We start from the raw sequence: 14,216 nt of genomic DNA on the forward strand, positions 1-14,216 counted from the left end.
AGTAATTGGGGCACTAGAATCTCTTTGACCTGATTGAGATTGAAACTTTATTGTGTTTTATATTAATTATTTTTTTCTTTACCTGAAAAGTATGACTCTAGTGGCTATCATCACAAGGGTCAGTCTCTCATAGAAAAGATTTAACATCCTTCAACATCATCTTCTCCAAGACAATTTCTATCCATTCTAACCCAGTCCAAAATTCCTTTGTTAACCTCAACTCATAACAGAATCAGTTCACAGTGAATTATGTCTTTTAACAGAGTAAGACATGAATAGGTAGGAAAAATTGTTGATTTATTATTATCAAAAAGTAAAACAATACGTTCTCCAAAAGATTAGGAAATATTTTAGTCAGAAAAAGCAAGAATAACAATGACAAGTTTTATAAAAGTTAGAATAAACTTCTGTATAGTTTTAAGAAAATTAAATAGGAGTTACAACAAAGTCCTATTGACTTTTAACATATTTACATTTTAAAAATAGTTAAAATATTTATTTGATCATTGAGAGGATCCAGAATTAATCACTCACTCACCAGGATTGATTTATTTTTTTGTGTGTCTTTTAAAGCATAACCTTGCTTTGCAATATTAGATCTTTATGTTTAGATTTCCTTTTGCAATACCTCTTTCAGGGTCCAACCACAAAATCATTGACGTTTTGCCTGGTGGTCAGGACATATTCAAGGAAATCATGACAAAAGCTATTATAATGTAAATACACTTTGATAAGATTTCTTGTTCATTTCCTGGCAGATATCTACATTCAGCCATGATCATATACCGTGACTTGAAGCCTCACAATGTACTGCTTTTTACCCTGTATCCCAATGCTGCCATCATTGCGAAGATTGCCGACTATGGGATTGCACAGTACTGCTGTAGAATGGGGATAAAAACATCAGAGGGCACACCAGGTAAGAGAAAGTGGGCTGGGTAATCCTCTCTTTAAGATGGATAACCAGCGTCCTCAGATGTGAGTGCAGGACAGTCAAAAGAAAACCGTATTCTATCACACTATGTAGAGCGAGGTTTAGTGTCTAAATAATGGTGACAATTCCATTGACATTTTTATTATTGTATTTTGAAGAGTTAATAATAAAGAGTCAACTGATACAATTTTCAGGGCAAAAACTGAGTAAAAAGGGGAGACCCCATGATGTCAAGCAATATTTTTAAAAGTTAGATTTTTACAATCTTGAAATACTCTAGAGGTGGTAAGAAATAACACACAAGTTTTGATCTAGGCAGAGTTGACACTAAGCTAAAACCAAACTCAGGCCCACTCATTGCTTTTATATCTTTGAAACCCAAGGTTCTTTATACCTTAACTAACTTGATGCTTATAATCTCCATTTCTCACACTCAGTGGGAATATGTATATATTTTGCTGCACAAATATAAAAACATGTTTGAATACAGATGGAACTGACACTTCTGAGACTTCTCATATAGGTTATGTGCTTTGTTGATGATACTCTTAAGTATCAAAAGGTATATGTTCCTAAACACTTATGGCTACAAGAGGTTTGCATAAAGGCTTTGACCTTGGTTGTCCTTGGTTGCACCATCCTGTTTTTTTTTTAATTCATATATTTTTTTTAGTTAAACACGGACACAATATCTTTATTTTGTTTACTTTTATGTGGTGCTGAGGATGGAATCCAGTGCCCTACACGTGCAAGGCAAGCGCTCTGCCACTGAGCCACAACCCCAGCCCAGTAGCACCATTCTTGATAGAAGCAAACTTTATTCTTATTATAGGTCTGTACAGGGGTTTAAGGCTTTAGATACTACTCTTCAGTTTTGTTTCTTTGTAATCTATAAGTTGCTAATATTTCAATTCCGAAAAACAAAACAAAATAAAAAAAAACAGATTTACTCTATTTGGCCCTGCACAGTGGGAAGAGTCCTGGTTATAATAGAAAGTGAAACACGCCCCCTCTTCCTACCATTGTGTCTCTGGCCCCCAGGACATGCTGGCTTTTTTATTTTCTTGTCTTGGATTTAATGTTGCTTTCTGGGTTCACCCCCATCCTTTTTTGGGGGGTTGCCTATTTCTATTATCCTATTAATATTACTGTTAACTGATTCTACTAGCAGTGGAGATCTATTTCCTGTGCTTTATTACTTTCATGTTTCGTGGTCTTAACATGCAGCGTGTGCTTCCCACCTGTGCTGTCTACCCCATGGAGTCCCCCTTCCTTTCTCAGTTCACCTCATCTTCTACTCACAGGTTCATCAGAACCTCAGCCTTGGATTATCAAGAATCATTCACAGAGCCAGTGACCTGTATAGCCTTCTTGTCTTTCAGATTTCCATCTGAGCAGGAAGGACGAAGCTGAGGGATTGACATCCACAGCTCCACCTTTGTATCTGGTTGATTAGTTGTAAAACGGTACAGGGGACTTCATGTCAACTAGATGATTGCAGGTCAATTAAAACACCATGCCAAAGACAGAAGAAAATATACTACAGGTGATGTCACTAGGCAAAGGATTCTAGTTTGTTTCCCTCACCCCAAACTTGTGTACTTGGATAAGGTGATGGCCCCGATTGCCCAGATTACAGTGCCTGGTTTTATTTTGGCTCCAAAAGCATATTGTCTCTTGTTTTGCATAGCTCCAGTTTAGAAATAGAATGTGTGCTCTCATAAACACTTCATAGTATATATTCTGGCTGAGAGTATCTCTGGGATGTTCAATAATAATAAAAATAATTATCATTTCTTGAGCACTTGCTGTGTGCCAGGCACCATACCAGGTACATTAGAGACATGATCTCATGCCAGATCTGAAACTTTGCTATTATTTTCTCATTTATAAAATGAGAACATGGAGGCTCAGTAAGATTATGTCACACAGTAAGTAGCTAAAATGATAACTCAGTATAAATGAAACCTGAATCTAGAGGGATTTTTTGCTCCCTACCATATGCAACTCTAATATTTACTTGAGGAGACTTAAATATTCAATCTTAGTTATTAAAGAAGTAAAACAAAACAACGGAGCTATGGATAGCAAATATTGTCAACTATAGGTTTGGAAAAACCATCTTTGAGGGTAAAATTCCACAGGCCTTGTATACTCTCACCTAGGAAAAGTGTACATAGCATGGAAGAATTGCTCATTCTTCTCATGTGACGCTGAGGTGGGCTGGACTCTTCATGTGGGGCTTGCTATTTTTCCTCCTGCACCCCCAACCTTGTCTTTGTGTTCACAGGGTGCTAAGCCTACTATTGAAGTCTTATCCACTGAAGGGGCTAGTGGATCTCTCTGGTCACTACTGATGTGCCTCTGGACTTGAGCTCTGCCTCTTCCGTCAGTGGTCTAGGCCACCGCTAGCAGCTAGCTCAGTTCAACTGGGTTCACACTCGGAGCCTTTCATTTACCATATAATTTTCTGGTTTTGGTCAAAACCTTTCTAAGATTCTATGACCATATAATTCTTAATACCAAGCCAGATACATGTTCCTGATCTCTTAGAGTTTCTATTGACTTTTGGTGATATAAACATGGAGAAAGATCATGGCAGAAAAAACACAGACCTAATCTGTTTTCTTCTGCCCAGTTTTCCCTCAGATCACTCAATACATTTTTTTTTCTTATCAGTTCCCCAAACTCCTATTTATTATTACAACACTCTAGTTATCTCAGTCCTAAACTCTGCCTCAAATTTTAAATAACAGCACCTATCATGACTGTTCCTACTATCACCGAATTTTCCTTCTCCCAAGCAATTCTTTCTGAGAAGACAACAGTTCTCTCTCATGTGACTTGTCTGTGTCTTTTCCTTTTAATAGATCTTCTTGTTATTTTTATGTCTTTTAACATGGAAACTTCTAGAGAAATGAATGACCATATATTCATTAAACTTCTTTGTGTGTTTTATGACCCTTACTGTGGTGTCTTTCCTCTGGGTGTGCATGAGAGTGGGGGTGAACTAAGTTGCTTAGCAAGGACTGTAAGAATCACAAGCCTTTCCAGTATGTGAACTACATGCCTGGCTTACCCTAAGCCCTTTGTGTGGGCTGATTATCTCATTTAATCCTGAAGGTCCTCTGATATAGGTTCTATTCCTAGTCCTAAACTTAAAGCATAGGGAATGTTAAAAAAAAAAAAAAAAAAAAAGTCAGTAGGGCAGTTCAAGATGCAAACCCACACAGTCTAACAGCAGAGCCCCAGCACCACGCAGTCGGGGGTCCAAAGGCAGAAAAAATTCAGTGATTATACTATAGTGTGATGCTTGTCTACATGTTGAAAGGTAAATGGGATGGATGATTTCAACTTTAAATAACTTGGAAAGTTTCAACTTTAACTCAAATGTATTTCCGGCTGAGAGTGACAGTTAATTCTGGGTCCTGTGACAATTGCAGTGTTGACTGAGATGAATGCTGAATGCCGACTGATGGCTTCTGCTCTGTCAACATCCATGTAAATATGACAGTCTTGGGTAAATAAGATGTTCTCTGTTTACTCACTTTCATCTGATATTATGAATATGCCGTGCTCATACTTACCTGGAAGTAAAAAAGAAATAAAATATATGTTTTTGAATACCTTGTGATGTATACTCAGACTTAATTCATAAGTTTCTCATTTTCTTTATCTATGGATCTTTATTTACTCGTTACACGTGTTGAAATGCAAACTTCTCTGAAAAATTATTTCTAAAAATAGTTTTTAGACAATGAGTTATATTTTCCTAATTATTTCAACACTGTAATTGTCATACTTCTTCAAGGGAAGATGAAACTGATTTTATTCATTTATGCATGCATTTGACAATAATTTATTGAACATTTATGAAGTATCAGAGTGGATCCACCACTTAATAGCTGGGTGGTGTTCATCAGTAAATTGTTAATGCAGTCAAGGACACTAGAAATTAATTGGATGAATTTAAAGAGGCAGTATAAGGGTATTATAATTTAAGTACTTACTGAATGTATAAATAATCTTATGTTCCCATAGTGGGGATCATGTCAATGGAGACATGAATTTTGAAAGGGGGAAGATAAGGTTAAAAGCATTTCCATTTTGAAGTAAATATTCTTTTTCATATATTCATGATTACTTTTCTTAATGTCCTCTGAATCATTGTGAAAAAAATTCCAAACTTTTGGGCAACTCTACTCTGTGAATTGATGCCTACAGAAATAAAAGATATAATAAAATACATATGGTGGTGTTAGATGTACTGGAGGAGAATTTAGAAATTAGACCAAATGAACCCTCAAGTCTCATCCTGTTCTATGATCCTGATTTCAAATTCTAATAGTAAAATTATCAAGGAAAGAAATATGCTGAACATTTTAATAGTCTTTGAATAGTACATTGATCTAATAGATATTCAACTAACATGTTAAATGAATAATAAATAATTAGACAAGATTTAAATCAGACTCCAAAATCCATTTTAAATTCTAAGAGATAAGCATAAAGACAGTTAAGGAGCTAGTTAATGTGTGGGTAGCTCATTATTTTTAAGGACTCTTTACTTTACCATTGATTATATTTGTGGCCTTAGGAAAACCACATAACTTTTCAGAGAAGCATGTGCCATTTGTAAAATGAGAAGTCTCTTCTGTCTACCACAGGTAGTGGTGTGCATATCATATTAAACATTCAAGGTGTCTGTAAAATGGTATAGTAATATGAATCAAGAGCTGTTAGGTTTGTTTATATTATGTGACAAGTAGGCTTTATCAGGGATATGTTTTAGAAGTCCTAATTACTTACACAATTCATAAGCTCAGAGTGTGAGGGTGGTGTTAGATGGTTACATAGGAAAATGTTCTTATTCTCAGAAATGCAAAATATATTTAAGACTGAAATATTAGGTCTGTTACTTACTATAACATGTAAATATTACCTATATTATTATTCAACTGATATGTAAGATAGCATATTGACATATCAATATATTTACATATCTAGAGAGTGGGAATGCCAATAATTAGTACAGTGGGGAATATCATGCTCAAATTTTATATCTCCATCTTTTTCATTCCTCTGCCTGGTGAAGGACTACTGAACTTTCCCTCTTGATGGCTGTTAAATGGAACAATTTCCACATGTAGTCATTTATTCCTGGAAGGCTATGAGCTAATACACTGTTCTACTTTCCTGACTGCATATTTAAATTGCTATAATCAATGTTCATTGTAAAAAATATGGACATATTAAAAAAGAAAATAAAATGAACACAAATTTTAGCACATAAAATCATCAGTATTACATCTGAATGCATTTTTTCTAGTTTTTAATCTATGTACATTCCCATCAACTTTTTGTTTTGAAAATATTCAAGCCTACAGAAAAGTTGAAAGAATAGTACAATATATACCCATTTCCATTATGCATAGATTCATTGATTATAAACAATTTGCCCACTTGTTCTCTCTTGCTCTCTTTGTGTATGAATATGAATCTTTGAAATTAAATTGTAGATGTTGCACTAGGTTTTTGGTAAACATATAAGCGAGTATTTCCTTAGACTAAAGACATCCATTTATAATAATTCACAGTACCATTATCACATTTAAGAAAATCAGATATTTTTCCATACATTTGATAGCTTTATATCCATCTAGAATTATATTGTATAATTTCTTTGCATTTGTGTTATAGCATGTTGTCTTATGAAAATTTTTTTTTATAGATTGCATAGTATACATTGATTAGCTGTTTTCCTTTTGTGGATGAATTTCTTTGGATTGCTGATATTTTTACTATTACTAATAATATTGAAGTCACTCCATTTTTCCCTGAAGTGTTTAAAAGAAATTTGGAATAAAAGATTTATTTTCCTTTAAAAGAATTTCAGGTATGAGCCTGAGAGAGAGGATTTTATTTGTTCTAATAACTAGGGTTTTTATTTTTATTTTTTCATTTGGTAGGACATGTCCTCAGTCCTGGAAATAATGGAAGCATTGGAATTTTAGTCCAGGTTATAGGGACTTTAAAGGAAGTCTGGAAAGTTCTTTCCTTCTCACCATTTCTTTTTAAGTCACTGCTCTGGTAATAGGTTTTATTAAGAATGAGAAAAATGATGCAGGTTTGTTTCCTATGAGGCTTCATTTCTTTAATTATGAATCTCTACTTAATAATTTATTTTTGAATGTTTATCCTTATCCCTCAAATTAATCTAATTGAAGATTGAAAATCTTATAATGGGGTTATGAGATCTTATAATAAAGATTGAAAGATCTTATTATCCTTCAGGCTTGACCTTGGGGTGAAGTGTCCTGAGACAAGGCTATTCACTGTTCTATCAAGCTGTTTATAGAGGTAGCATGGCATGATTTAGAACTTATCTCCCCAACTCTCTTATATGACACATAGCTTATGAATATACCCTCTTGGATGAGTGGGCCCTAGGCTTGGGCATATTTATTGCTGTATTTGCTTGCTTTCAGGGTTTCGTGCACCTGAAGTTGCCAGAGGAAATGTCATTTATAACCAACAGGCTGACGTTTATTCATTTGGTTTGCTACTCTATGACATTTTGACAACTGGAAGTAGAATAGTAGAGGGATTGAAGTTTCCAAATGAGTTTGATGAATTAGCAATACAAGGAAAATTGCCTGGTAAGTTCTATTTTTATGTACAATAAAGATTTTTTTTCCCTTGATACCAGCCACTTCATTTCTAAGTAGTTGTATGCTGAGTTCATTTAATAGCTGATGATTTCTGTTTAGTGTATGGACATTTTAAAATCCTGTGATACATTAATAAAAACCATATGAAAATGTAAGAGCTCTAGGTCTAAAGAATCTCAAGTGAATATTGGTGTATCTGGCATTATATTTAGAATACTCAGGGAGGGAAAACTACCTTTAGGACCTAATTTGGTGGCTTCTAATTCTCATAAAGAATTACCATGTGCCCACTGGCCCATAATATTTTCATTTTCTTGGAGTGAAATTGTTTATATGCAGGAAGGAAAGCTTGAATTATTTATAACAATAATTTTATTAATAAATTATTAATAAGAATGAGTAAATGAGTATTTAATAAGCTCAAACCTTATTTTGAATGGTTTTCCCATACTTTCAAGAAATCCTAGGACCTTGTCATTCATTCTGTGATCATCACTTTAGTTTTCACTATGAAGTATCCATTTAAATTTATTTAGCTGTTTCTCATGTATTCTGCTTTCTTTCTCATTTAAGAAATAACTTCTCAGTGTACACTATGGGCCAGGTATAAAGAATATAGCGTTTGCTGTTCCTTTTAGGGGACCTTTAAAGATAATGGCAAAAGAAATTTATTGTTACTTTGATAAACTTTGGATATGAGCTAGGTCAATTCCCTTATTTTAGCAGTTAGGTTTCCAGGGAAAGTATCCCATACTCTCTTCTGCACCAACCTGAAGTATGGCATTCCTCTTATAAAAAACATGTGCACAAACCAGTTGTGGTGATATGAAAATTAAATGCTTGCTTACTTTGAGTATTAAAAAGTGTTTCCATAGAGGCCTGATTAGTATATAAGCAAAAGTGTTTTCAAAATCTATTTTAAGCCGGGTGAGGTGGCACATACTGTAATCCCATGGCTCAGGAGGCTGAGGCAGGCGGATCAAGTGTTCAAAGCCAGCCACAGCAATGGCAAGACACTAATTAACTCAATGAGACCCTGTCTCTAAATAAAATACAAAAAAGGGCTGGAGATGTGGCTCAGTGGTTGAGTGTCCCTGAGTTCAGTCCCCAGTATCCCCCAAACAACAACAACAACAACAACAATAAAAATTTACTTTAAACACAGGTATGAAATGGAAATCTCTCTTTTTTTTTTCATTTGGTATTTGTGTCTCTTTTCTATACCATAAGGAATAAAAACATCTGTTTTAATGTGTTTAGTGGAGACCAAGTTGTAAAATTTGTTTTAGTTTTGTAATATGTGAGTTCACAATAATTATAGGGTCAGGAAGTTCAGTGTTTTATGTTTTCCTTTGTAATGTTTGAACTTCTAAATATGTTGAGAGAAAATAAATAACTTTTACTTTGTTTAGTGTACTTGCATTGTATTTTTTCATATTTCAGATCCAGTTAAAGAATATGGTTGTGCCCCATGGCCTATGGTTGAAGAGTTAATTAAAAAGTGTTTGAAAGAAAATCCTCAAGAAAGGCCTACTTCTGCCCAGGTAGTCTTATGGTCAAAAATTGTTGCTTTGTGTAGAACATCATATATATATATATATATATATATATATATATATATATATATATATATATGTATATACACATATATATTTACGTATATAAACATAATATGTAAAAATCTTCAAATATATGTACTCAAACACATAAATAAACACAGACACAAACATAGAGTTGAAAATTTATCTTGGCACACACAGAAAATATATACAGCACCCCAGATGTCTCTGTGTGTGTGTGTGTGTGTGTGTTTGTATTTCTTCTGTGGAATGACTCTTTGTTATTTTGTCCATTTGCCTACAAATCACAGTAAGAAAAGGATATTCTTCAAATACAGTATACTCATCCTTTTTAAATTATATATGTTAAATTTTTTTTTCCTGAGTTCGTGTGGCTTGCCTTTTTCAATGTCCCTTAGAGTATCCCATAATGAGCAGAAGACATTCTTAATTTAATATGTATAAATTTGGCAATCTTTTTTATGGTTATTACTTTTCAAGTCCTATTTTGAGAAGTCCTTTCACCCAGAGTCACAACAATATTTACCTATGATTTTTAAAAATATTTTTAAAGTTATGCTTTTGGCATTTAATTTCTTAATCCATGTAGAATTGGTATATTTATCTAGGTCCAATTTCCTATTTCTAAATAGAAAACCAGTTTTTCCAGCTTCATTTATTAGTTTCTCTTCCTTTCTTTCTCACTGATCTGACATGAACATTTTGGAATTTGTCAAAAATACATAGACATCTCCATACACATATTTTCTTCCATTGGTCAACTTATCTATTTTTCCTGTAGCTTTATTTAATTTCTTCTCTTCACTCACTTATTTTTCTTCTCTAGGTATGTTTTAGCTATTCTTAGCTTAATTATACATAAAATTTCAAATCATTTGTGATTTGTTAAACTGTGATTCATCCAGATCATCAGGATTAATAATCCAAACTACAGATAAAACTACATTGAAAAAATGACACATATGGGGCTGAGGTTATGGCTCAGTGGTAGAATGCTTTCCTGACATGTGTGAGGCACAGGGTTCAATCCTCAGCACCACATAATAAATAAATAAATAAATAAATAAAGGTATTGTGTCTATCTACAACAACAACAAAAAAAAAATTAAAAAATGACTACACATAGTTTTATACTGGGCACGATATATCCTCTTTTGTGTGTGTGTGTGTATGTGTGTGTGTATGTGTGTATTTTTTTTTTAATTTGAAAAGAAAAGAACAGATCAAAAGTGCCAACTGACCAGAATTTTTGAAAGAATTATTCTTCATTCAATTCTATATTGCTAAACTTCCGGTCAGTTGACACTTTTAAACTGTTCTTTTCAAGTTAAAAAGAAAAACCAAATATACAAATATACAAAATATGCATAGTTTGAAAGTGTTTTTGTTTCAGTGTAATTTTATCTGTAGTTTGGATTATTAATCTTGATGATCCGAGTAGATCACAGTTTAACAAATTCAGGTTTTGCTTGATAGAGCTACGACATTTAGTTCTATATTCAATCTTTAAAGAGGAATAACTTTATATGTGTGTTGTTTTGTTATTTTAAAACTTTCTCAGGTCTTTGACATTTTGAATTCAGCTGACTTAATCTGTCTGATGAGACACATTTTAATACCCAAAAACCTTATTGTTGAATGCATGGTTGCTACAAATCCTAACAGCAAGAATGCACGAGTTTGGTTCGGCTGTGGGCACACTGACAAAGGTCAGCTCTTGTTTCTTGACTTAAACACTGAAGGACTCACTTCTGAGGTAAATCTGAATACTCTTTAAATCATAAGTCTTTTAGAACACTTACTTTAATATATTTTAAAGCATATACCAATTAAAATTACTTTGAAAGAAATTAGATAAGAGCCAATGTAGGAGTATTATTAAATTAACTTTCTCTTAGAACATAGGAATTTGCATGAAATTAGTCTGGTGTGTTTTAAAACCAAAGTATATATGGGTTTTGGGTCTGAGACAGGTAATCTAGTGCATGTGATTTAGGGAGTGAGAAGTTTGGAAAGAAGTAGAGGAAGCCAGAAGGGATTGAGGCAGAAGCTCAGCACAACTGTGGTTTCTGAGGAAACTGAGCCTCAGCCTCTACTCATAAGAAACTCTGGAATGTGAATAGCACAACAGAATTCCTGCCACCCAGCAAGAGGACCAGCGTTTAATTCTCACATGTCAGTTAGTTGTCTGCTGCCATCTGCCCAGAGGTGAGGGTGGTAGAACCCGTACCCTGTGCCCATTAGCTGCTGGCATTCTGTGGTGAAGAGAGCAGGTCTGTGCAGATGACAGCCACCATTCACAGAAGCTAAAAAGTTGTTGATAAAACTTATTAATAGGTAAAATTTTAAGCTGAAAAAATAACCTAATATTTTGATTTTTGCCTCAAAATAAATGTTGTCCCTAAAATTGTGCTTAAGATTCAACAATTCTCTCATATGGTTTTGTTGGAATGATAATTGAGACTGAAAAATAATTCGGAATTTTGGTTTCAGATGCATTCTAGGTAGGCATAAATTGTTTGCCAGTTAACTCAAATATTGTTCAAAATTGAATAAAATTGGCATTGTTTTTAAAAGTAAATGCACAAAGATAAAGAAGTTATGTATGTTGGTGAAGCATTTTTTTGTCCTATACAAGTTCTTGTTATTGAGCCAAGTCCTGTAGAGAGTATTATTTTCTGTTAACAGGAGGTAGCTGATAGTACTATACTGTGCTTGGCCTTGGTGCATCTTCCTGCCGAAAAGCAAAGCTGGATTGTGTGTGGGACACAGTCTGGTACTCTCCTGGTCATCAATACCGAAGACGGAAGTAAGAGACACACCCTTGAAAAGATGACTGATGCCGTTACCTGTTTGTATTGCAATTCCTTTTCTAAGCAAAGGTATGTAGGGTTGTGGATTTAGTTGAGTGAAAATTATATACCATGTAGATGATTTAATTTCATACAAAATTTTTATCATATTGCCAAAGATTCTTCATTTTTAGCCTATTTTCATTGGTTTGCATCTACTCAAGAGAATTGGGCCACAATGGAAGTTGTTATTTTTCTATGTGTAGGGTCATAAAATGAGCCAACTGTTTCTTTAGGCTATTACCTCAGCTGTGATCCTATCTCTACTTCTCCTCAAATCAACATTCCTTGGTAGGGCCTCTTGGAAGACGAATTTTATTAATTCTTTCTTTGAATACATGTACATACATATGTATATTGCCAGCCTATTATTTACCAGGCTTAAACATATCGGTAATATAACCACAAAATTGGAAAAGAATATAAGAAATTAATAAGTTATTAATAGGTAAAAGTGACTAAACTCTTATCATTTATAGGGATCTTATCCCAAAGAAAGTTATCTAAATGGCAAAATTTCAGATATGAGTCATACGTTGACTACTAGACAAGACAATTTCCAGGGGCCATTAAGATTATGAACCATATACTTCTCTAGTTTAAGTCATTACTTGAAGTATCAGAAAAATGTGAAACAAAAGCTTTTGGTACCTGAAATAAAAACTTCACTGGCAATTTTGAAGCTGAAACTCTTTGGACATTTTTAAAGAAAAATGTCACTGATGATTAAGCAAGCAAGGTAGACTTGATTCAAGGCAATCATGGTAGGAGAGAGAGATTGAACCCAACACCACTGACACAAAAGTGGGAGAGTTTTAAGGTGAGCTACAGTTGTAGAAAAGTGTTGGAGGATCCTGTGGGTGCTTGTTAACACATTAACAATAGCCATCTGCTTTGGCTAATGTGCTCTCATTGAAGGTAGTCCCCTGCTCTCCCACAGTGACTGGGAAATAGGGAGGCCATTTCTTTTGATGATTAAATTTTAAAGGGATGGCTCCTAGGTCCTTGGGAAAGACTTTCCTGTATATAAAACTGTCAAGAGGCTGGGGAAAGATTTACATCTCAAAGGGGCTGAGAAAGAATTTATAATTGCAAGTTTTCTAAATAAAAGCTCCAAGAAAATGGAGGGCAGGAGACTATAGTCAGCAAGAAACCTGCCCAAAGTTCAGTCATGCTGGGGAGAACTTTAAGGACTTCTTAGTCAATATAAATGCTCTTTTTGGAACAACTTTGGCATTTTTTTTTCCTTTTAGCAAGCAAAAGAATTTTCTTTTGGTGGGAACTGCTGATGGCAATTTAGTGATTTTTGAAGATAAGGCTGTTAAGGTAATGTGCAATGCATTCTACATCAAATTCATTTTAAACCCTTTGTTTTATGTATCTCATCCCTCTACTATGTGATTATAAACTCCTTGAGAACAAGGATCATTAAGTTCTGCTTTTTAACTTTTTTATTGCTTCATAAAGTCTTGAACACAGTAGATCCTCTGAAACACTTGCTGATTGTATTTTTTTTAAATGAATGAATAGGATAACATGATAGATGAGACTGGATTTGAAATGTTAGAAATGGTATGAATGAAGCAGCTAATTCCTTATAAATATATTGTGAAATAAAACAACGAATATTCAAATTTTAAATCTGTTTTGTGCCCTGAGGGCACAGTTTAGTAGAGAGTGTTCTTAGCATAAAGCCCCAGTTCAGTTCCAAGTACCACACACACACACACAGGAGGGGAGGGAGGGAGGGAACAAATTTGTCTTGCCATTAACTTTTTCTTCACACTGAAAAAATCATTTAACTTTATGATCTTCATTTTTTAAAATTTAGTCATTAAAGCATTAATTCCTTTATCTACCGACTCAACTATGGATTCATTTATTCACTCAACTTCCTACCCACTCATACTCCTCGATACCCAAACCTTACTATCTAAAGAGAGACACAGAGGTGGAGTAAAAGCCCCAGGTTATTCCTCATACAATTTTTTTTATGAAGTAAAGAAGTTGGCTTTAAGGATAATATTTTAATTGAGTCCTGTTTTAGATACTGAATATTATTTATACTTTGAAAAGTATGTCTGAATTTTTATTTTGATATCTCTAGTCCTTTAAAATGGGAAGTAGTTTCAGAAAGCAAGAATTTTATTGTGTTCCATTCCATAGATACTCAATATGC

At 34.0% G+C, this 14,216-nt stretch overlaps 1 protein-coding gene across 1 annotated transcript in view; it reads left to right on the plus strand.

The window, feature by feature from the left end:
• The window catches only part of Lrrk2 (leucine rich repeat kinase 2), a 135,336-nt gene that overhangs the window by 111,673 nt on the left and 9,447 nt on the right, over positions 1–14,216 (plus strand). Inside the window, exons 41-46 of the mRNA XM_058576386.1 lie at positions 759–919; positions 7,423–7,593; positions 9,049–9,149; positions 10,747–10,941; positions 11,874–12,067; positions 13,291–13,363. Of these exons, the coding sequence (XP_058432369.1) occupies positions 759–919; positions 7,423–7,593; positions 9,049–9,149; positions 10,747–10,941; positions 11,874–12,067; positions 13,291–13,363 (895 nt within the window). The remainder of the gene's footprint in view (positions 1–758; positions 920–7,422; positions 7,594–9,048; positions 9,150–10,746; positions 10,942–11,873; positions 12,068–13,290; positions 13,364–14,216) is intronic.

This window comes from Marmota monax, unplaced genomic scaffold (assembly GCF_021218885.2).
Source record: "Marmota monax isolate L192 unplaced genomic scaffold, Marmota_monax_Labrador192_F-V1.1 WCK01_AAM20220418_F8-fsc00012, whole genome shotgun sequence".
Classification (NCBI taxonomy): domain Eukaryota; kingdom Metazoa; phylum Chordata; class Mammalia; order Rodentia; family Sciuridae; genus Marmota; species Marmota monax.